This window comes from Scardinius erythrophthalmus (assembly GCF_964197995.2).
Source record: "Scardinius erythrophthalmus genome assembly, chromosome: 2".
Taxonomy (NCBI): Eukaryota; Metazoa; Chordata; class Actinopteri; order Cypriniformes; family Leuciscidae; genus Scardinius; species Scardinius erythrophthalmus.
The window spans coordinates 28,156,922-28,180,641 of NC_138222.1; the positions used below are offsets into that span (position 1 = coordinate 28,156,922).

At 39.1% G+C, this 23,720-nt stretch overlaps 1 protein-coding gene across 4 annotated transcripts in view; it reads left to right on the forward strand.

Annotated features, from left to right (window-relative positions):
• Window positions 1-23,720, forward strand: part of crtc3 (CREB regulated transcription coactivator 3) — a 46,501-nt gene that overhangs the window by 9,819 nt on the left and 12,962 nt on the right. For 2 of the 4 annotated variants that reach the window (XM_081359836.1, XM_081359838.1), the window contains exons 2-6: window positions 813-923; window positions 1,576-1,704; window positions 8,806-8,867; window positions 14,228-14,290; window positions 14,876-14,979. In XM_081359836.1, the coding sequence (XP_081215962.1) occupies window positions 813-923; window positions 1,576-1,704; window positions 8,806-8,867; window positions 14,228-14,290; window positions 14,876-14,979 (469 nt within the window). The remainder of the gene's footprint in view (window positions 1-812; window positions 924-1,575; window positions 1,705-8,805; window positions 8,868-14,227; window positions 14,291-14,875; window positions 14,980-23,720) is intronic. The other 2 variants (XM_081359837.1, XM_081359839.1) reach the window with 1 other exon arrangement.

The window sequence follows — 23,720 nt, forward strand, 5'->3', positions numbered from 1 at the left end:
TTTATTGGCAAAAAATGGGTTTCAATTTGTGTTTCAATGGAATTCTTGTATTTCATTGATATCTTAGCAGCGATGTGTTTCAGATTATGCAATATATATATATATATATGACCAAGTATCAAGGTGTCCATGAGCAGGACACCTAACCCCAGCTGCTCCCAACGAGCTTGATGGCGCCTTGAATGGCTGACACCGCCGTCGGTGTATGAATGAGTGAGTGAATGGGTGAATGTGAGGCTATATGTAAAGTGCTTTGGTCAGTTTGGTGGCCATAGGTCTGTGAAAGCGCTATATAAATGCAGTCCATTTACCATTTTTACCATATATATATATATATATATATATATATATATATATATATATATATATATATATATATATAATATAACATAATGTAGCCCTTACAACTAAGCAGGACGTAGCTCAGGTTTTATGCTTTGGCTTAATGTCAGTGTGTTGGATTAAAAAGAGGACTTGAGCTTATGTGTAGTAACCCATTGATATCATTAAATGAGGTCAGTCTTTGAGATTCAAATTTTGTCCTTTGGTTAGTGGGAGGAAGGAACGCCTCCTGATTTGCTTGTGCCTGATCAGAATTGATAATTTTCATTGTTTACTTTTGCCGAACAACAAAATTCACACTGTCCTCCAGCTTGGGTTCAGAAGTACACTTAAAACCAAACTCACTTCCAAGAATTTCCACTTTAGTTAAATACAAATATGTTATAGCAACACCCTATAATATGCCTGGGTAGACTCTCACACTCCTTTCTTTTTCAAATGCATTCATTGTGTCTTCCTCTTGATTAAAGGTGCAGTACCAGAAGATCCAGCAGCTCCGTCTGTCTCAGAACCGGGCACAGTACTACGGTGGCTCGCTGCCCAACGTCAACCAGATAGGCAATGCCAGCACTGATTTCCAGGTACCCGGCTTGCCTTCCATCCTCTTCTCAAAGTCTATTAAATCTGTCCAGCTAGTCATGTTCATTTAGGAGAAGATAATCTCCAGCCATATACTTCGCTTTTCTACCCTCAGATAAACGATGTCAAGAGACGGTAATTGCAAACCTTCTCCTTATAAAACAAAGAGTGTGTTTGTCCTCACCTCTTAGTTTGCCCTCACTTCGCCTACTCCTTCAGTACACGGCTATCCCCACAAGTACACTTGATACAGCGGTGCGCTCCAAGAGCCGAAGAACTGTATCTGTGTCTATCCCCTATGGAGAACAGTGTTGTATACCTTCAGGTGAAAGTGCTCTTGTTGCTCTGAATAAAGCTTCTTTGAGACACCGAGCAGTGATCCCTACTTTTTGTTCGCCATGAGAAACCAAACCTAGAGAGGTAAAAGCACTTTGGAGTAGACTGAATTCACCTGGGGACGCAAGCTAATGGTGGCACTTTGAATACTTTACGTGTGTGTGTGTGTGTGTGTGTGTGTTCTGCATGCTTTATCAGTCCTGAATTATGAACACTGTATTTTCATTGACAATTTTTAGGCTGTTACTATTAAAGGCGTTTAAAACAGATTCAGGCATTTGTGTGCAGAATGTTAACCAACATTTTATTTCTCCACAGGGGGGGTTTCCCTCCGGCCTGGACTCTGTGCGAGGGACTAGACACCATGGTCTGGTGGAGAGGGTCCATCGAGACCGCAACCGGATCAACTCACCGCACCGCAGGCCCATTGACAAGCACGGACGGCAGATATCCTTTAAGTTCACTGCTGTAAAGGCCTTTGTAGAGGGAAATAGTGAATTATAATCTGTGAGGGTCTTTATTTACGCTAGTAGATGCATCATTATTATGAGCTCAGAATGTTGTATGTGTGTGTGTGTCATACATGTTGACCTTTGCTCATGTGGGAAGCTTTTTTTAGGCTTCAGGCTGTTGATGATCCTCTATGTATTGATATTCCCTCTTTTACAATGTGGGTGTGAATGAGTGGGTAACTGCAATAACCTGCTGTTTTCTCCCCACTCATGAGAACCGTTTAGAAATGTAAAAATCAGTACTCTGGTGTCCTCATTAGTGCGTGATTAATAAACCTTGCCGCAGATCGTCTTGAGTGTTCTGCCGCTAGTTCTGCATTCATTCATCTTGCAGGTTGATGAAGTCACGCCGGCCCGGCCGGTCTTTTATCATCCTCGCTTGTGTAGTTGATGGTTTTCTTTCATTAATTTTTCAGTGGTTGTCTGTAAGCTTAATCGTCTGTGGGCTCAAAAAATAATTTCGGTCTGCAGATTTAGCTTAGTGCTAAAGATTAAATAAAAAAATAAAAAGGCCCTAATGCTTTCTGAGTTACCATTCTGTTTTGAAGATGTTTAGGGCATGAAGAGTCTTCTGCTGATTTAGTTTTGATTTCATCTTCGGTCTTTTAAAGCCAGAGAGAACTTTTGGGGTTTGAAAAATCTATAAACACAGAAAGAAGCTACTCCGTAGTCATTAAAATTTGAATAGTTTGGGAATGGTCCACTTGCTCAGATGCCATGTCATACGAAAAGACAACAAAGACAGTGTGAGGGAGACAGAAGGAAAAAAAGTGTGGCAGAGTTGAGTTGCGTAAGAACTGTGAATGATGGGTTCAAAGTAATTCCACACTGTGCGCCACGGCCGCCCTTCTTCTTTGAGCGGGAAAAGGGCATTTGTGATGGTGACCGCAGTCATGCTAAAAACTGCAGGACCTGTTTGTCAGAACTCTGCTCTGTGAATTGAGCCACTCCCTCCCCTAGAGCTGAAGATATTCTTGCGTATTCTCACGGGTTTCTTCAGAGTCTCAGATGATTTCGTTTTCTTCACCTCGTTGTGTGTACTGTTTTGCTTTTGATTGTTTGCCTTAATTGCTGACACTTGTTTCTAGTTGTCTCTGAAACAAAGAAAATAAATTTAATGAGTTTAATGAGTAAATGGTTAGCTGGGTTGTTAACGTCTTCAAAGCTTTTTGCTCTAGGCCCAGAACTTTCTGTTTTTTTGTTGTTGTTGTTGTTGCTTTTAGTTTGAGAATTCAGCATATGAATAAGACGGCTTACGAACACACATCTGATGCAAAGAGTCCAGACTGATTCCATTCCGACTTGTTAGTAGTGTCACTGTTACTATTTCTCATCATGCTTTACATTTGTGACTGATTTTACATTTACATTTAGCTTTTTTTCCAAAAGAACTTAAATTGCTTCATGAAGCTATACATTTTGTCAGTTCATGCATTCCCTAGCAATCAAATTCATGACCTTGGCGTTGGTGGCACCATGCTCTACCCTTTGAGCTCTCTATCAAAAACAGTTTCAAGCGGAATTACATTTTTCAGAAACGCAAGTAAATGCCCACTGCTGTGATTTGCAAACTAAATTGCACCATTTTAATGCTCGAGATGGCCAGTTCTATAATAGAGCCATATATGTTTTCCTCAGAGTCAGATCCCAAGGCAGAAGAAAATGAACCAACATGATTGCAACAGTTAGCGTGGTAATTGCTAAAATCTATTATCTGTATATAGTTCTAAAACTATTATTAACTTGTTTTTGGACTGCTTTAATTAATTGATATTTAGAAAAACAGGCAGCATGTTGAGAATAGTTAAGAAAAGAGTATGTAGTGAAATGAGATGAACAAACAAAAAATGAAAAGTATAGTCAAAAAGGAACTTCAGTCATGCATTTCTAGCAGTTTGATCTTTTGGATGCAGTTTTGGTATGCAGTACAGTTAGTCTACATCCAGGTACAGAACAACATCAGACGGTCGTACTCAACATCTCACTCTCACAGCAGTAACGCTCTTGTGATTTATGGAGAGACATGAGTAGTTAGGAACACATGTTAAGGGTGTGCTGCGAAAAATCATGACATCAGGAATGGGGCGATTTTAAATCCTGGTGTTTTAGATTTATTATGTGTGTCAATAACAAGGACAACTATCATTCTACTGCTTTTTGTTTAAGCTTTTGCTATAAACTGTGCGCTTTTTTTTTGCCAGCGTTGACATGTCTGCTTATTATAAGCATCCTTCAAATCTTTGAGATTTTTTTTTATAAATATGGGCAGTTGTGAGATATATTTTTAGCATTATTTTAGGCTTATTTATGTGAGGCAGATCGCTTATTTTGGGCTTGTTTTTTTTAACCCAGTTGTTGCTTTTTCTAGAATGATCTGGCAACAATGTCTCTATGGACTCTCTAATGTATGTGGTGCCCCTAGACCACAGGGCCTGTGAAAGCAAATACGGTGCAGAGAATAGGACTTGTCAAAATGTGGGCTTGTCAAAATGAGACGAGATGTATTTCCCGGTGATTTGTTTGCAGTGCTGATAGAAATGAGAGGCATCTCTGATGCATGTTCAAATACGTCATTAACGTCCATTCGTTCAATTTGATGTAATGTTAATTCAGTTGTTACTACCTTAGTGCCTGTTTACACCTGGTCACTTCATTCGTTTTCTCTGATCAGATCGTCTCAAACCACTTCAAGAGGTGGTCTGAAACGCATTCCAAACAAAAATAGATAAGTGTAAATGCATCTGGTTGTTGAAACCACATGTCATTTTTGCTCCTCCAAATTTTTTTTTAAATAAATGTGTGAGAATGTGTTGTAGGCTATATGACACGTTACTGCAACACGCATCGCCTCAGATGAGTAGCTGAGTATCTCTTCATCAAGTCAACGCACAAACTGCCGCAAATGAAACACAAAACACAATCACCTTTATTAAGTAGTGAGACTAAATGATCTTTCAAGTGCTGATGCTGCTCTTTCTCCTATTTTGATCTTAGTATTGTGGTCATTATAATAAATTATAATGGTATTCATTACCATTCATCTGCAGTTTTTCCTCTTTGTCTCCATCTCTGTTCAAAATTGCAGTTATTCGCGGAATTATCAACTTTACGTGGGTTGTGCCTCGGCACGGCACAGCGCGGATGAATCCAATATTTTGAGGAGAATGTGCGGCTGTCAGTCACCGCGCTGGTGTGGATACTGTCATTCGCAATCACAGATTCTACTTTTTGGAAGTATGACCAGCGTAAGAAATTTCACCGGAAAATGTAATCTGACGATCGCTTATCATATCACGTCAAACCGTGCAAATTATACTTTGTTCTCAAATTGTTAATGTAAACAACATCAGCATTGCGTGACTGCATTTCGAAATTTATCCTTGTTTTCGCATGGGCCCGGTTGCAGTCTCTTTTATTTTTATTTTTTATGTAGCCACTCCGAAGTCCGAAGTCTTTTGCATTTTACAATGGGTGAATCTTGTCGTTTGAACCTTTCTGGATCCGCCATCATCAAATTGATACGTTTAATTATATCAAGTTCTGTGAGAAAAGGCTATAAATCTCCACCTCCAACATCCTCACACGCAATATAGCCAACTGGCCGAGACGCCTTCTTTATGTGTACAAATGTGAGGTAAAGACGCAAAGACATGCTCGAATTTCCCTCAGAAATCCACCAATACCACTGGAATTAAAAACATTATTACAAGCTTACCATTTTGAATCGAGCTAAGGCAAGCAGATAGTTTTGAACACTGTCTGGTTATGTACTTGCTCACATTTATTTGGGATAATTTTTTTTTAACCCAAAAAAGTTTCAAATAATTGCAGCTTTAAATAGTCGTCAATTTAAAATGCATTGTAATATTTGAAAATTCCTTTTTTATACTGAATACTGGAGATAAGTATTATACCTGTGGCTTCAGTAATTCACAAGACTGTATAATGCATCATAAGGTGCGTTACAAATCATAAATAATACTTTTTGCATTTTAAATAAAGGTTTTAAGTAAAATGTTACCAAAATCGTTTTCAGTAATTGAAATAAAGCTTAAATGAAATCAAATATAATTCTTAGATTAAAAACTTATTTTATTTCAGTTAGTTGCCAAGGCAGCATTTCTAATTTCCTTTTAAGTTGAATAACTAATGAAAAAAATGAATTATAGAAAGCTAAATAGAAATGTTTTAAAGAAAACAGATACTAATAAAAATGACCAAAGCACAACAAAATTACTGAAACTTAAATTAAAATGCAAACTGAAAATATAAAAATAAAGCCTAATTCAAAATATTAATAATTACTATAGTAGCATATAATAAATAATACTAAAATAACACTGATGGTCCTGGAAAACACCCTGTCGTTATGATGTCATGTTTTTCACGGCCATACGCCACTCACATTTTCTTTAAAAAGAAAAACAATTTTTAAATCTTCTTGAACTTAAAACCTCACTCTGCATCTAATCGAAGTAAACAAAGACTCTCTTAACAAACATTCACCCACAAGGCTTTTCTCTTAATGTCTAAAGCATTTCATTTTCATGCCTCTCTAATTCTGCTGAGTGAGAGAAAATGAGGGAGGATTCAAAGGCCAAATTTGCTTTCACTTTGATTTTTTTCCCTTTATTGCCAGATGTCCCTCACAGTGTTGGCTTGTTTTGCTCCCATCGATTCAACCACGTCTGCCAAGATTACACTCTCTCACAGGCTCGCCAGCCAACCTAACGCTGTCCAACTTCCTCCTAACCCATGTAGTTGCCTTCAAGCCGCATATATCATGCCAGATGCCTTGATTTGGCTTTGTCTGTATTTCTGGAATCATGTCCTATTGGAGGGCGAGCGGTGTGGGTCGAGTGTGAAATGTCAGAGAGAAAGGTTAGCTCACCCACGCCATCCTGGAGCTTCTGAGATGAAGGTGCTGTCACTGCCACCCTGTCTCTCCACACCGCTTCAGCAGCCATGGGCTAATTAGATCTTAGCAAGGATCCCTCGTAATCCAAGCCGCCTGGCTTATGTCATCATCTCTCTCCCCAGGCCGAGCATCGACAACAGTATTTACACAGTCACGCCAGGGATTTCATACAAATGATACGGGGTATAACATACAGTCTCAACTATGAAGTGGTCTAAAATGGTTTTACTGTGGCCTGGCTTTGGCTGCTCATTGGTTGGTTGTGCTGTGTTGTGTCATGGTTCGGGTCACGGGGCGGGCTGGTGGTTGAAGAGTTGGCATGAAGAGCTCAGTCTCTCATTACTGCAACAGAACTGATGGCTGTGTTTTCCAGGCCGGTGCAGATGTTGAACAGAAAAAGACTGTCCTGCTTTCTGTCTTGTAAATCCACCCCTCCCCCATTTTGGATGTGAGAGTTTTGGCACAGATGGAAATGACGAGGCAGCATTGTCAACATTGGTCTGAGTCGAAGTAACAGTGTTTACTCAAGGAGTTCTTCAGCTGGGCTATATTCTCTCCCATAATTCCTGGAACTTTTGTTTTAGTCTTGAGTGGGTTAGGACAGCAAATGTACGTTTTAAAGGGGTCATATCATGAGAAATCAAATGAGAAAAGTTGATTGTAATATGAAAATGTTGTGTAAGGGGCCGTTCGCACAGAATGTGTTTTTCCATTCCACTGTGCTACTTTTCTATTGTTTTTCAATGCAAAGCAACGCGCTAGATGGACGTCTTTAACCATTTTGCTCGCTTCTCGCGTCTTTTGCGGTGTCTCGCACATAACACTGCATTCTCAAAACGCGGCACTCAAGTTAAAATAAGTTCAACCTTTAAAAACGCGTTTCTAGACCTTTGTTTTTTCCTGGTTCCGCTGACCTGCTGTCTCGCGTTTTTAACAGCAAAAACGCATTCTGTGTGAACCGACCCAAACTTTAAGAACTCAACACTTCTTCAGTCTGCAGAGCATCCATTGAATCAAAGCTGCAAAGAACAGCTTGAAATCAAATGTGCATACCTGGTTTTCAGAGATGTTGCCCATCTGGTCACAGTGAGGTAACAAGGAGAAAGTATGATAGATTCTAGTGTTGTCAAAAATATCGATATTTCGATATGTATCGATACTGAAATATCTGAAACAGTTCCTCATCAGAATATCATCAGAAACTCCTCTTCTGCGGTATTGATACACTGATACTAGCTGCGTGTTCTCGCTCCCTCTTCTCTCTGAAGGCATGTTGAGTGTTAGGTCCTGAATTTCAGCATGGGGTTGCGGGTATTGCGAATTTTTTTACCTTATTCCCTCAGGTTTCTTGCTCACACCAATAGCGTTCGCACCACTGATCTATATCAGTGTCGCGTAGCCGCGCACATAAAGCCGCCTCTCAAACAACTCACTTTCACATGACTTTCATGACTTTCATTGAAACATGACTTTTTTTTCCTGCAAAACACAAAAGAAGATATTTCTAAGAATCTTTCAATTGTTTTGGTTTGGATGAGAACCGAATTTTAATTTTAGGATGAACTATCCTTTCAAATCTTTGGCAAACTTTGTAGTATTCATTGCTGTGTGTAGTGTATGAGAGGGTTTTTTTAAGCCAGTTGACATGCCACTGAAAATCGTACACATTTGTTGATCTTGAACAGCCATTTTGGTGCCTTGCAAACTTGTCGAAAAACAATGTTAAGTTCTGTGAAGTATTCCTCTGATTTGTTAAAATATGCTGTTGCAGAGATGCTGTTAGACTTCGAGATTGTTTTCTAACAATGAATTTGAGTTATATTTATAAGTGTGTAATCTATAGCTTGTTGCACATTTTCATTTTGTGAAGAAACAAAACTGTAAGAAAAAAATATTTTCGAAAGTAAACATCTTTAATTGGGAAAAATTTTTAATATTTCTTTCAAAAATAAAAATACAGTACATTGCTAAAAATGATGTACAATTTTAAACTAGACAGAGAGTGGAAAATAGTCATGAAAAATTAGATTTATGCCTTTTTATATAACAAGGTTTGAAGCACATGTGATTTTGACATTTGCCTGTGAAAACTTTGGAGGCTTTCCTTGACTGAACTACGCTGAGAGTTCTCCATATGGAACGATGTACCTTTCTCCTCCCCCTGACAACAGCTGGAGAAGGTGAGTCCTCATTTATTTACATTACATTTATGCATATGGCAGATGTTTTTACCCAAAGTGACTAAAAAAAGAAAAAAAGAAAAAAAAGGAGCTACGACGGTTGAACTACAGGAAAGATGCCTCCCCATCAAACTATAAGGACGGATATAGTCCTACACACACCCATCCATGCCAACAAATATGTGTTCGGTCATGCATGACGTACAATGTTACATTATACGTCATGTAGAATTTGATCATATCTTCTGTTAGTTGCAGGGCAGAGTGCAAAGATGATGCCATCTTAGTGACATCAAGTGGTGTTGCAAGAGAGATCATGTCACATTTGAGGGAGTGTTAATACATGTTTTGCATTTGCATAGGCTATACCTACAGATGCCTGAAAAGAAAACAGTAACGATGACATGTTTTTTCAGCATGTGGAAAATCCCATATCCGCAGCAATGACAGATAACACCAGTAAAAGGTTAGATAAAAACAAAACAAAGGTGTTCAAAGAGAACTACGCACATCACTGTGTCGTTCTCGACTCTCTGGGTGATTAGAAATCCGTTTTCTGAGAATAAATGCTCACGTTTGCTCTGCACAAATGTCACTCTTCTGGGTTCAGCCCCAGTGAGGTGTAACCATCGGACGGTTTTCCTCATTTGTTTACCGAGGAGTGAATTGCAGCCAGTAATAAAAGGCTTAAGGAAGCTTCTCCTCATCATAGTCGTGTTTTGAATGCAGGCTTGGCCGACGGCCAGCGTACCTTCTTACCAGCAAGCTGCCTCGTCCTCCATGTTGACTCTGCGACTTGTAAAACTTTCAGAGTCCACGCCCTGTGGCATTGTTTACACCTGAAAACTGGTTGGCCTGATCAGCTTCAGCGCTGCCTTCTGTTCCCGCTGTGGCGAAACACTGCTGTGACAGCCATATGCCGTTGAGTGGCTCACATTCAATACTAAATACAGGGCTTTATATTATTGCTTTTAGTTTGAAATGTGAAACTACAAGACAGTTCAAACACTGACCGAATTGCATCGTATATGTTGTTGTTGAGCAAAGCAGCACAGATGGGGGTAGCAGAAGATGAACCCTCATGCGGAGTTTAGCTGAATATATGATCTTAGGCAAACTTCAGAGCTTCATTGTAAATGCATAAACCGTGAGCGGTTCACTCCACTTCAAGGGATGTCTCGGAGGCATCCTATGAATTATGAAACATAGGATTCAGAGGATCAAGCACAGTTAGATCTTCTGATTCTACAATGTATATTTCAGAAATTTGTTTTAATTATATCCAGTTTTCTTCTCGTCTTCAGGAGTGTTGTCTTTGTGTCCTCGTGAAGGCTGAATACTAACCACAGCATTTCTCTCTGATTCTAACAGTCTTCTTTTTTTTCTTCCTCAAGGATGAATGTTCAGCTATTCTTTAAATCTTTTCTCAGTGTAAACAGCACTAACTAAACCTGCCAGATCTTTTGCTAGCTACCCCTCAGAGCCGCCCTCCCCCAGAACAGATCGTGAGCTCAGCGTGTTTGTACGCCCCCCTCCCTTTTTACTCTGGACCAGATTAGCATTTGGTAAAAACCGTAGTACATGTTTTGGTTTGGTTTTTGTTTTATTTCCGCTTTGGCCGTTTGACCTTGCATATTGTATATTGAATAGTGAGTGTTCTGCTGTCTCTTTTTATTTTCTATTGGGATCTTGCGCTGTAATATCTCCTCACGTGATTAAAAGGACCGAACAGATGTTTTCTGTCTGCGCGGACATTAGAGGTTAAGCTAGGTTTAGGACGAGTCAGAGAGCGATTGCAAATGGTTTTTGGCATTTTTAACAACACATGTTGTTTGTGATGTCTGCAGTTTTTTTTTTGTTGTTGTTGTTGGTCTTGACAGTGTGACACGTCACACAAAATCTGCAGATTTACTAGTGTTTGGTTTGTGTTGTTGTAAAAGGGATGTTTGTGGTGCTTTAACTCATGTAAGAGAAGGGAGGAGTTCTGCTTAAGGGAGGAATCAAGGCCAGTTGGCAACAAATCAGTGATTATGGTTATAGAGCAATGTTCGTGAAAGTTCAGTGGGAATTTCCATGTGATGTGTACAAAATAGGGCCTGAAATGATTGATCTCCCCCCTCCCTGTAAGGCGATGTGTTTAACCTTCAGAAAATATCCTCAGGAGGTTAAACAAATTATATGAGCATTATTTTCTGAGGTTTGCAAAATGTCAACTTTTTAATCAAATAGACAAAAATGTAAAAGATAAATTGACAAAAAGACTGGGTAATGGTTGCTAATTTTATCTAAATGAAACTGTCATTCAGGAGCAGAAAGCAAATTTGGGATCAAATGTTTATTTTATTTTTCTCAAAGGGATAGCTCACCCAAAAAATGACATTTCTATCATTATTTACTCACCCCCCCCCCAAGTCATTTCAAACCCATAAAACTTCAGCTAATCTTTGAAACTCAAATGAAGATATTTCTTAAGAAATCTGAGAGGTTTCAGTCCCTCCATTGAAATCCTAACTAAAAATTAGTTAAAGGCGTCGTAAAACAATTCCATATTGTTAAAATGCCAATAGTTTCTCAATTATTATTAATTTACTTTCTGCTTAATGCTTGTTTTGTCTTATTTTAGATCATTTTAAGTTATCTTGAGCCCCCTTGGTTACATTTAATACTCATTAAATGAGCATTGGGTGCTGGTATGAGTAGTCTGTAGGGGATTGGTCATGGTTCTCTATTGGTTTAGGAGTGCAGTGGGCAGGTGTTTGGCCAGCAGAGGATGATGGTCCTGTTTTCCTGGGAGGCCCGTCCTAACGTATGCCCTCGAGGAACTGTTTACAGCTCTCTCAACACATCTGTTATGCATTACCTACTGCAGCACACACTGGTTAAGGGTTAATGAGCTGAAAAAGGCGTTACCCTCAGCTCATTAACCCTTCCTTTCCCTTCACCACACAACTTGGTCCAACCAGTGCAGATTTCTGTAGCTTATTCACACAATAATCTGATGTATGGGTGGCGGATGTGTTTTGTGGTCAGTTCACAGGCCTTCTCAGTTCTATCACCAGAAAAGGAAATGTAAGAGGACTGAGGTAGTATGTTGCCAATAAAAAGATGTTGTTGGCATTGAAATGGTCTAGAGAAAGAGAGCCCAATACTGTAACATTAATATAAAGTGTTTTGGAGATTTTTATCGTCCATTCCTAACACATTTTTCTTTGGTTATTTTTTGACACAACATATTCTCTGGTCAAGATAAACATTGTGTGACCCTTCCTGAACTAACGTTAATGTTGTGTACACTCTGAATCTCTGTGTTTTAGTGTGCCCCAGAGCTCAGTTGCATCCGTAGGGACGACATCGCTACTATGATACTTTCAGGCTCAGTTCTCCCTGGGCGACAGCTGTCCCTCTGGTGTCTGGGTAAACGCGGGCTGGTTCTGAATCCTAGGCAACATCCATATGTTTCCCTGTGGAGTTCAGCTGGACTGGGTCAGGAACTCGGGTCAGCGCTGTTCTCTTAGTCCCACGCTCTCCCATCCTGAATCTGAGCCTCTGCTCTTCCCAGACAAGACTTCCTCTGGGAGGTTTTCTAGAAAGACATTAGACTCAAGTGTGATCCAACAGCAGTTGGATTTCATTGAAAAAAAAAATCTCTCCGTTTTTGGTGGTCTGCCTGATGCCAGTTTGAAAACATCTGCTTTTCACGTTGTTTGTGATCAAGGGTCAGATTTAAATAACAAGCTGTTTACAAAGCCGTTTTCTAGTAACTTCCTGATGCGTTTCTATTTATGCCATATACTGCTGCCTTTTAAACTCTTCTATTTTAAGTCTCCAGCATGGGTGGTCGATGGGCACTGACTTTAGTGCTTCATATGGCATGTGCAGCTAAGCCATAATGCACTTCAAAGCAAGGGGAACAGACCGGCTTTACAGAATCATTAGAAAGAAGGCCACTTTCTGTTGTCACAAGGAGTATCTTTATTTCCCTTGAGCATTACATCACCCTAGTGTGGTCTGGCATACTGTAGCATCTCCTTAGCAGCAGAGCAGGCTGCAGGAAATCTGTTTATTATTTCTCTTTATTGTCTTAGTGATAGGAATATGTTAACCCTGTTAGTGGGAACCACAGGCTACATCTGCTGGGCTTCTTACGCATCTACACGGGCGAACGTGGATCATTATACATTCATGTCTTGCACTCGCCGTGAGTAATGGCACAGCTGAGTTATGATATCAATAGCTGCTTTGATAAGCAGTTACAGATATAAAGAAAGAAATATTTTGTTTTAGATACACTACCGTTCAAATGTTCACCAAACCTGCATTTGTTTGACCAAAAATACAGAAGAAAAGAGTAATATTGTGAAATATTAAATATGAATTCAGAAATAATTTATTCCTGTGATGCAAAACTGAATTTTCAGCATCATTACTCCAGTTCTCAGTGTCACATGATCCTTCAGAAATCATTCTAATTGATTTTGATAACAGTTGTTCTTGCTTAATATTTTTGTGGAAACAGTTATATTTTTTTACGGTTCTTTTGATTAATATAAAGTTCAAAAGAAGAACATTTATTTGAAAACTGATTGTTTTTTTTTTTACATTGTTTTTACATTGTTGTCATTTTTGATCAGTTTAAAATCTGAATAAACGTATTATTTTATTTATTTATTTATTTATTTAATAAAAGTAATCTTACAGACCCAAAACGTTCGAACGGTAGTTCATTTAACAGTACAGTATGTATGTTCCCTGGAAATCGAACCCATGACCTTGCCGTTGCTAGCACCATGCTCTACCATTTGAGCTACAGGACTAGACTAGAGTCTATTTGGATTTAGGCCTGAAAGAAACCCTTTCTCTGTCCTTGTCACAAACCTCAATCTTTAAGGTCACAGAGCCTTTGCTTTTTGTCCCTGAATTGCATGGCTGTCACAAAGATTAAGGCTTTTGTGTTGATTGCGTTTGTGGCCAGTAAGAAGTATTTGTTTATTTGGTTTAGTCTACAGTGTATATCCTGATTTCCCAGTGTGGTTACTCTGCTGCAGCGTTGCCTTTGTGTTTCTTTCATTAACCATTAAAGATATTACAGCACTTTTGTTTGCTCTCAGACGTAGCAGATCCAATCTAATTGAAGCAGTAAATCAGCGCTGCACACAGTATTAGACTAACCTGGGGGAATAGGCTCTGATTTCTATGACTCTCTTTAAGTTTTCCTGAAGGTGTCACAGAGAAATCTTCACCCTGTTCGCTCTCTTCTTCTCTTTGTCTCTTGCTTGCTCATCCTGCTGTACTAACCCCTGAGCCAGGGCTACAGGTTCAGTACAGTAGTGAGTAACACGTGACTGTTTCCATTTCTAAAGGGAGCAACTGCCATGGACTGAAGAGAAACGACCTGGATTTAGATTAATATCACAGCTTAACAGGTGACCTTTGACTTTCAAATTCCTCTCACAGATCTCCTCTGGACCTGTCTTATTTGTTTTTCTCTCATTATCACCTTCTGCAGATCTCCTTCTCTCGGCTCATTCTCCTTCTTGTGTTTTAGATCTTATTAAATCTGTTTCTTTATCAAGTCTTCATACAAACAGAATGATTTCAAGCAAATCACAGATGCCGGTTCTCTACTTGGCCGACTATTCTCTGTACATTAATATTTCACTGTACCAAACTAATCCGAACCAGGGATCATTATTTCTACTAATCTGTTTTGTTTTCTTTCCCCATCACTACACTCATTATTGTGACATTTAAAACAGGTGTTTTCTTTTTCAATGTCACCTGAGAATGGTTTAATGATCAGACCTGATAAAGGATGTAAAGCAGAGAGAGGCTCTGGAGGACAGTGAAGTGCTCTTGAGTGTGCCGTCATGTGTAGTTGCTTAATAAAGGCAGTGAGCGAGGGCAAAGGGTCATGTGGCCATGGCTCGGCTCAGCAATTTATTTTTTATTTTTTTAATGATGGCTCACTGACCGAGCTGTTTTTCCTCCATCCTTCCCTTCTCCCACAGAACAAACTCTGACTCAGCTCTGCACACCAGCGCCATGAGCCCAAACCCACAGGATCCTTTTGGCATGAACCAGCAGATGGGCAGAGGACCTCCTCAGCGGAACGGTGAGCTCGGCTTCCTCCCTCTAGGCCTGTTTACATACTAATTTTGAGCCAGTTTAATACCTACACAACCATATTCTAATCATTGTTATTGTGTGGCATAACAAAATTGCACAGGGGTCAAATGGATTGCACAGTGTCAGGCATGGATGATAAATCAATGATTTTATAGCAGACCCAAATCAAACCGTTGCACCCGTGGTGCAGCGTGTTTGCATGACACAGCTGGAGCTCACTGTCATGATGTTTATCTAGTTGTCTTGGTTACAAACGCAGGCATTTCAGATGGTATGCTGAAAATGGTTGACAATTAGCCCGGCCCAGTGTGCTGTTAAAGGATGTTCCCTCTACCATTATTTTTCTGTGATTTCTAGAGCTCTCGTAAACAAATTAATGTACATCCCCATGAGCTTTACAGATAGTCTGGCTCATCCTCCCCTAAAAAGACAGATAGCCAGAGTTCATATACACATGCTGCAGTGAAGATGTTTGTAAGACTATAGGATTATGTCATAGGGCGGGATAATCTTCCTCCATTCTGCATTAGCAGTGAAAGTGTTTCATCATTGTATTAGTTGAAGTCTGGCAAAGAAATTTGCGGCTGTGCCAATACAATAATATGATAAATCTTTTTTTTTCATGATATTGCATCAGCATTTCACTTTTATTGAATCATGGATTCATTGAATCAAAAGTACAGTAAACATTTATAATGTAATAAAAAATCCTATTTCAAATACTTTCTATCCAGCAAATAATCCTGATTTTTTTTTTTTAGTCACATTTTCCACAAAAAAATTTCACGATAATAACAAGAAATATTTCTTGAGCAGCAAATCTGCACATTATGATTTCTGAAGGATCATGTGACACTGAAGTAATGGCTGCTGAAAATTCACATTTTAAAATATATTAAAATAGAAAACGGTTGTTTTGCATTGTAATAGTATTTCACAATATGACTGTTTTTACTGATTTTTATTTATTTATTTTTTATCAAATGGTGAGCATAAGAGACTTCTTTCAAAGACATTAAATGATCCTTTCTTTTATCTCAATACTAAAATGTCAGTTGACCAGACGGTGATTCATCTTTTCTGTTAAATCATTGGTGTCCGGGACAGCGTGAGCCCAGAGACTGTAGTGTACACCGTGAGTTTATAAATGCTTAGCTTAAAGGTGTGCTATAAATGAATAGTGCTCATAAATAGCAGTTGAGAATAGTATTCTCACTTGAAATGAAGTAGAGGCTTGAACCATGAAACCGTATTTGATACTTCACGACTAGGTTTGAGTACCATTTTAATTTTAGCAAATCCGATTCTTATTGATTCGTTTTGTTTACAATATGGTTAAAAAAGAAATTTTCAAATATTTAGTTTTAGATATCAAACATATGTATGTCTTTTTGCAAAACATTCTGTTGCAACTGAAAAAACAAAAATCAGAAGCCTATAGCAAGTGCTAAATTGATTAAAATGAACCTCATTGTTGAAGCTCAAACATGCGTAACACGATAATGAACCTTACTGGTTCTCGCTGAAACTCAAACGTGCTGCGTAACACAAGAATGAACCTCATTGGTTCTTGCTGAAACTCAAACGTGTGTAACACAAGAATGAACCTCATTGGTTCTTGCTGAAACTCAAACGTGTGTAACATGAGAATGAACCTCATTGGTTCTCGCTGAAGCTCAAACGTGCTGCGTAACACGAGAATGAACCTCATTGGTTCTTGCTGAAACTCAAACGTGCTGCGTAACACATGAATGAACCTCATTGGTTCTCGCTGAAGCTCAAACGTGCTGCGTAAAACAAGAATGAACCTCATTGGTTCTTGCTGAAGCTCAAACGTGCGTAACACAAGAATGAACCTCATTGGTTCTCGCTGAAGCTCAAACGTGCGTAACACGAGAATGAACCTCATTGGTTCTCGCACGTCAAGCAAACATGCTTGAGTTCCGTTTACCACAACTGATATGAGAGTTGATGAATGTTTATATGTGAATAAAAGCCTAAATTCAATCTGTTCATCATATAAAGTGATCGTGCCTTTTCAGAATTCACAATTCATATGGATTAGTTGTACGATCTCTTTATGAACTTTTTAAAGCGTCATTGTCTTTTGCGTAATGTCAGTGGAGGTACAGAAATCTCTCAGATTTCATCAGATTTCATTATTTTTGGGTGAACTAACCCTTTAAAGTAACAAGTGATTTGCCTTGCCTAATGTATTTACATTTTCTTTGCAAATTTGCTTAAAAAAAAATAGATAAAACTCAAGAATGAGTCTATTATTTGCTGTGGTAATCAGCATTATGTCAAAAAAAAAATTAATAGTGAATCTGTAAAATTCCTGCTCTGTCTTACTCTCTATTGCGCTCTTTCTGTTTATCACTTGCTCTTTTATGAATTGATTTACACGTATATAGGCTTGAGTTTGCAGCACATCTGCACTGCGTATCCAAAATAAAAGCATCTTTGTGTATCAGACTTGTTTAGTCAATAGGTTTAAAAAAGATAATGAGTGAAGATGTTGAGCAAACCGAGATATGGAGCATTATAATTCAGAAGGCTGTCTCTGGCCCAGGGCAGTTGTTTTCACAGAGACACTTCAGTTCAATCTGATAAGAAACTGCTTCATTTAAGGACAATGCAGACATCATTTATTTAATATCTGTCTGGGAGCTCATCTGAGCTATGTAGACAGTTGACAGTGTATGGAGGTGTGCAGTGAGGCTCGTGTAATATGAACAAGTACAAACCAGCCTCTCACATGGGACAAAAATTTGTCTCGCTTCCGCTATCACAGTAGTCTCATTCCAAACCTGCCAGCCAACTTGACTGTGTGATGCAACTGTGCTATTCATGTCTAGAGCTCCCAAAAGCATCAAGACCGCGTGCCACATTCAACCGCTTGAGTCTTACCCTACTGGGATTTATGAATCGACACCAGCTATAATAAGAACTACTGTTTTTAATGCTCGATTTTAGCTTTTGGATAATTCTTGATAAACGTAATTGTAAATAATGTACTTCACATTAACTTGAACTATGCGTTTTTTAGGTACTTTTACACTTCAAGATAAAAGTGATGAAACTGTGGACTCAAGCCAGTGTTTTTCTGTTCTGGTCGTCTTTTTCTGTCAGTTATGGCATTGAATGAGACTCTCAGTGAGGGGGAAACGAGGTGTTGACATACTTTTTGTTTGATTCATTGTGCGTCGCAGTTGGGCGTCTGAGACCGGCAGCTTTGCTGAAGTGCCAGAGCTGGTTGATCTGGCTTCGGGCCCACACTGCATCTGTGCTGGGCCAGCATCAGCAGAGGAAGTAGAAAGGAGGTTTGTTTTCCACAGGATCTCTGTGGTGTATGGAAAACAATGCCTCTCCATTGATTCACTTTGCACTTGTGGTCACAGATTTCTCCCGATATACATTTTTTTTGTCTCCTCTTTCTCTTTCCCTTTCCCTTTCATGGGGGGTTCCTTAAAGAGACAGTGCACTGACTCTAAGAAGCTGTTTTCAACTTCCCCTTCTGGAGTTTGTGCCCCGAATTTTCAATGGATGGAGTGAGTGTGCACTGAGTGACTCATTTCAATTAATCAAATGTTTGTGCGCTAACTCGCCTTTGCAGACTGATCTGAACTGTGCAGCTTATATATATATATATATATAAGCTGCACAGTTCAGATCAGCTAGACCTACACTCACCTAAAGGATTATTAGGAACACCTGTTCAATTTCTCATTAATGCAATTATCTAATCAACCAATCACATGGCAGTTGCTTCAATGCATTTAGGGGTGTGGTCCTGGTCAAGACAATCTCCTGAACTCCAAGCTGAATGTCAGAATGGGAAAGAAAGGTGATTTAAGCAATTTTGAGCGTGGCATGGTTGTTGGTGCCAGACAGGCCGGTCTGAGTATTTCACAATCTGCTCAGTTACTGGGATTTTCACGCACAACCATTTCTAGGGTTTACAAAGAATGGTGTGAAAAGGGAAAAACATTCAATATGTGGCAGTCCTGTGGGCGAAAATGCCTTGTTGATGCTAAAGGTCAGAGGAGAATGGGCCGAATGATTCAAGCTGATAGAAGAGCAACTTTGACTGAAATAACCACTCGTTACAACCGAGGTATGCAGCAAAGCATTTGTGAAGCCACAACATGCACAACCTTGAGGCGGATGGGCTACAACAGCAGAAGACCCCACCGGGAACCACTCATCTCCACTACAAATAGGAAAAAGAGGCTACAATTTGCACGAGCTCACCAAAATTGGACAGTTGAAGACAGGAAAAATGTTGCCTGGTCTGATGAGTCTCGCTTTCTGTTGAGACATTCAGATGGTAGAGTCAGAATTTGGCGTAAACAGAATGAGAACATGGATCCATCATGCCTTGTTACCACTGTGCAGGCTGGTGGTGGTGGTGTAATGGTGTGGGGGATGTTTTCTTGGCACACTTTAGGCCCCTTAGTGCCAATTGTTCATCGTTTAGATGCCACGGCCTACCTGAGCATTGTTTCTGACCATGTCCATCCCATCCTCTGATGGCTACTTCCAGCAGGATAATGCACCATGTCACAAAGCTTGAATCATTTCAAATTGGTTTCTTGAACATGACAATGAGTTCACTGTACTAAAATGGCCCCCACAGTCACCAGATCTCAACCCAATAGAGCATCTTTGGGATGTGGTGGAATGGGAGCTTCGTGCCCTGGATATGCATCCCACAAATCTCCATCAACTGCAAGATGCTATCCTATCAATATGGGCCAACATTTCTAAAGAATGCTTTCAGCACCTTGTTGAATCAATGCCACGTAGAATTAAGGCAGTTCTGAAGGCGACAGGGGGTCAAACACAGTATTAGTATGGTGTTCCTAATAATCCTTTACGTGAGTGTATAATAACGACAAGACATTTCCAAGCAATAGCCTATTTGCATCATATCCGGGACATAAGTCAGTAATTTTAAGTAAAATCACCAGCTTCATTTATCCCATGCGAATACGCCACATGAAATTCAGATGTGGGTGGGAAATTTCTAAATCACACGAGGTCCCCAGATAATACTAATCCAGTGCGAATAGGGCTATTAATGATAAATGTGACAAGCAGCAAATCAGCATATTCGAATGATTTCTGAGGGATCATGTGACACTGAAGACTGGATTTATGATGCTGAAAATTCAGCTTTGTATCACAGGAATAAATGACACTAAAATATATTAAAACAGTTGTAATAATATTATTATACAATAATATTTTTTGATCAAATACAGTAAATGCAGCCTTGGTGAACATAAGAGACTATGTTCTAAAACATTAAAGAGCTGGTTGATTATGACTTCACTTTTAGTGTGTAATGTTGCTGTTTGAGCAAAGTTCAAAGCAAAGGGAGATATTTTATTTTACAGAAATCGCTTTTTAAGGACTACAACAAACAGCTGGTAGGGACTACAATGAGCTTCTTCACGGGTTAATGACATCACTAACCCTAAAATTTACATAAACCCCACCCCGGGAATGCGATTTATAGATTATCATGACAGAATATGCTAATCAATTACTAGAAGAAAGTTAACTCCACATCACATACATAAATACATCAACTAACCATTCAGAAATGTCCTGTTTTACTCTAAGTTGTCACTTTTTCTTGAGTCTCTCCATCTTTGTCCGACTCCGGTTTGAACATAAAACATAAAACTTTTGAAATTTTCAGTGCGTGTGTGTGAGGTAATCGGAGCTGCTGACTCACAAGCTCTTGAAGCTCTGCCCTCTGTGCTGGGAGCAGCAGCTCATTTGCATTTAAAGGGACACACACAAAACAGCGCGTTCTGCTCACTCTCAAAAGTGACAATTTTAACATGCTATAAAAAATATCTGTGGGGTATGTTGAGTTTAAAGGGCATTATAGGACCCCTTTTAAAACATTTTACCGACTCCAGACTTAGTGTATATAATGCTGTTTCTTCTACACTCTAGGCAGCAGAGAAGAGTGAAGGTTCTGTGTGCAATAATTAATTACTTTGAATTCTCAAGGCGTGATTCATTTGAGACGTGGAGTTTGGACTCCTGATTCATTTCATCTGGTTTACATAAAAGCTTTCGGTCAAAGTGTTAATCATTAATGTCATTAGTGATGCTTGCTAATATATTCTTATGTCACCAGTGATTCAGTTAGTTATAATAATCATTTTTAGCATAGTTCAAACATACAACAGAGAAACAAAATGAGACGCATTGGAAGAAAGAGGGAAAAAAGAACATCCAACGAACTTGTGCCTTGACTTTTCTCATTTCAAATGTGACATGACTTTACAGTTTTATTTATGTCACCATCTTTTATATTATTTTAGTTTCTGTCACTATGTTTACAGTTTATATATCCCATTATATAATCAAGATTCTTTTGTAAGCTGCTGTGTGTACAGAATATTTCTACACTCAAATTCAGATTCTTCCTAAATTATTCTCAAAACTGGCTTTGGTTAAAAAAACGAATAAAAACTAAACTAAAGTCTATCAAGAGTGATGTTCTCCAAACATTGGAAGTACTTTTCAGCTAGAAAAACGGAAAATTTTCCAAATGTATAAAATTTGAATTTATTCATACATGAGCACAATTGAAATGTCTATGCATTGTTTAATGGCCTAGTGACATTTTTATTCTGTGAAGGGGGGCTGACTGCAATGCTGCAGTGTATTGAATGTGTATATACAGTGAGGAAAATAAGTATTTGAACACCCTGCTATTTTGCAAGTTCTCCCACTTAGAAATCATGGAGGGGTCTGAAATTGTCATCGTAGGTGCATGTCCACTGTGAGAGACATAATCTAAAAAAAAAAATCCAGAAATCACAATATATGATTTTTTAACTATTTATTTGTATGATACAGCTGCAAATAAGTATTTGAACACCTGAGAAAATCAATGTTAATATTTGGTACAGTAGCCTTTGTTTGCAATTACAGAGGTCAAACGTTTCCTGTAGTTTTTCACCAGGTTTGCACACACTGCAGGAGGGATTTTGGCCCACTCCTCCTCCACACAGATCTTCTCTAGATCAGTCAGGTTTCTGGGCTGTCGCTGAGAAACACGGAGTTTGAGCTCCCTCCAAAGATTCTCTATTGGGTTTAGGTCTGGAGACTGGCTAGGCCACGCCAGAACCTTGATATGCTTCTTACAGAGCCACTCCTTGGTTATCCTGGCTGTGTGCTTCGGGTCATTGTCATGTTGGAAGACCCAGCCTCGACCCATCTTCAATGCTCTAACTGAGGGAAGGAGGTTGTTCCCCAAAATCTCGCAATACATGGCCCCGGTCATCCTCTCCTTAATACAGTGCAGTCGCCCTGTCCCATGTGCAGAAAAACACCCCCAAAGCATGATGCTACCACCCCCATGCTTCACAGTAGGGATGGTGTTCTTGGGATGGTACTCATCATTCTTCTTCCTCTAAACACGTTTAATGGAATTATGGCCAAAAAGTTATATTTTGGTCTCATCTGACCACATGACTTTCTCCCATGACTCCTCTGGATCATCCAAATGGTCATTGGCAAACTTAAGACGGGCCTTGACATGTCCTGGTTTAAGAGGGGAACCTTCTGTGCCATGCATGATTTCAAACCATGACGTCTTAGTGTATTACCAACAGTAACCTTGGAAACGGTGGTCCCAGCTCTTTTCAGGTCATTGACCAGCTCCTCCCGTGTAGTCCTGGGCTGATTTCTCACCTTTCTTAGGATCATTGAGACCCCACGAGGTGAGATCTTGCATGGAGCCCCAGTCCGAGGGAGATTGACAGTCATGTTTAGCTTCTTCCATTTTCTAATGATTGCTCCAACAGTGGACCTTTTTTCACCAAGCTGCTTGGCAATTTCCCCGTAGCCCTTTCCAGCCTTGTGGAGGTGTACAATTTTGTCTCTAGTGTCTTTGGGCAGCTCTTTGGTCTTGGCCATGTTAGTAGTTGGATTCTTACTGATTGTATGGGGTGGACAGGTGTCTTTATGCAGCTAACGACCTCAAACAGGTGCATCTAATTTAGGATAATAAATGGAGTGGAGGTGGACATTTTAAAGGCAGACTAACAGGTCTTTGAGGGTCAGAATTCTAGCTGATGGAGAGGTGTTCAAATACTTATTTGCAGCTGTATCATACAAATAAATAGTTAAAAAATCATATATTGGGATATCTGGATTTTTTTTTTTAGATTATGTCTCTCACAGTGAACATGCACCTACGATGACAATTTCAGACCCCTCCATGATTTCCAAGTGGGAGAACTTGCAAAATAGCAGGGTGTTCAAATACTTATATTCCTCACTGTATATATATATATATATATATATATATATATATATATATATATATATATATATATATATATATAATATAATATAATATAATTTTAGAATAACTTTTTTTAAGCTTTGATATAAGCTTTGATTTGTTATTAATTTGTATTTGCATGTTTAAATTTGTGGAGGCTGTGGTTTGAGCTGTGTCTTTGTGAACTGCCTTAAGGTCATTATGCTAATTACTCCAAAAGAAATTCTGTTATTTCTTAAAAATGGAGGGGATTTGCCAAGAATAATATTCTTAGGCCATATGCCAGTCATATGATTAAATAATAAATGTAATACTCTAATGACATAATCAATCTTTTTGTACACTGATATAAAATATCAGTATGATGGTGCTTATATTCACCAGTTACACCTTAGTGTAGGTTCTGT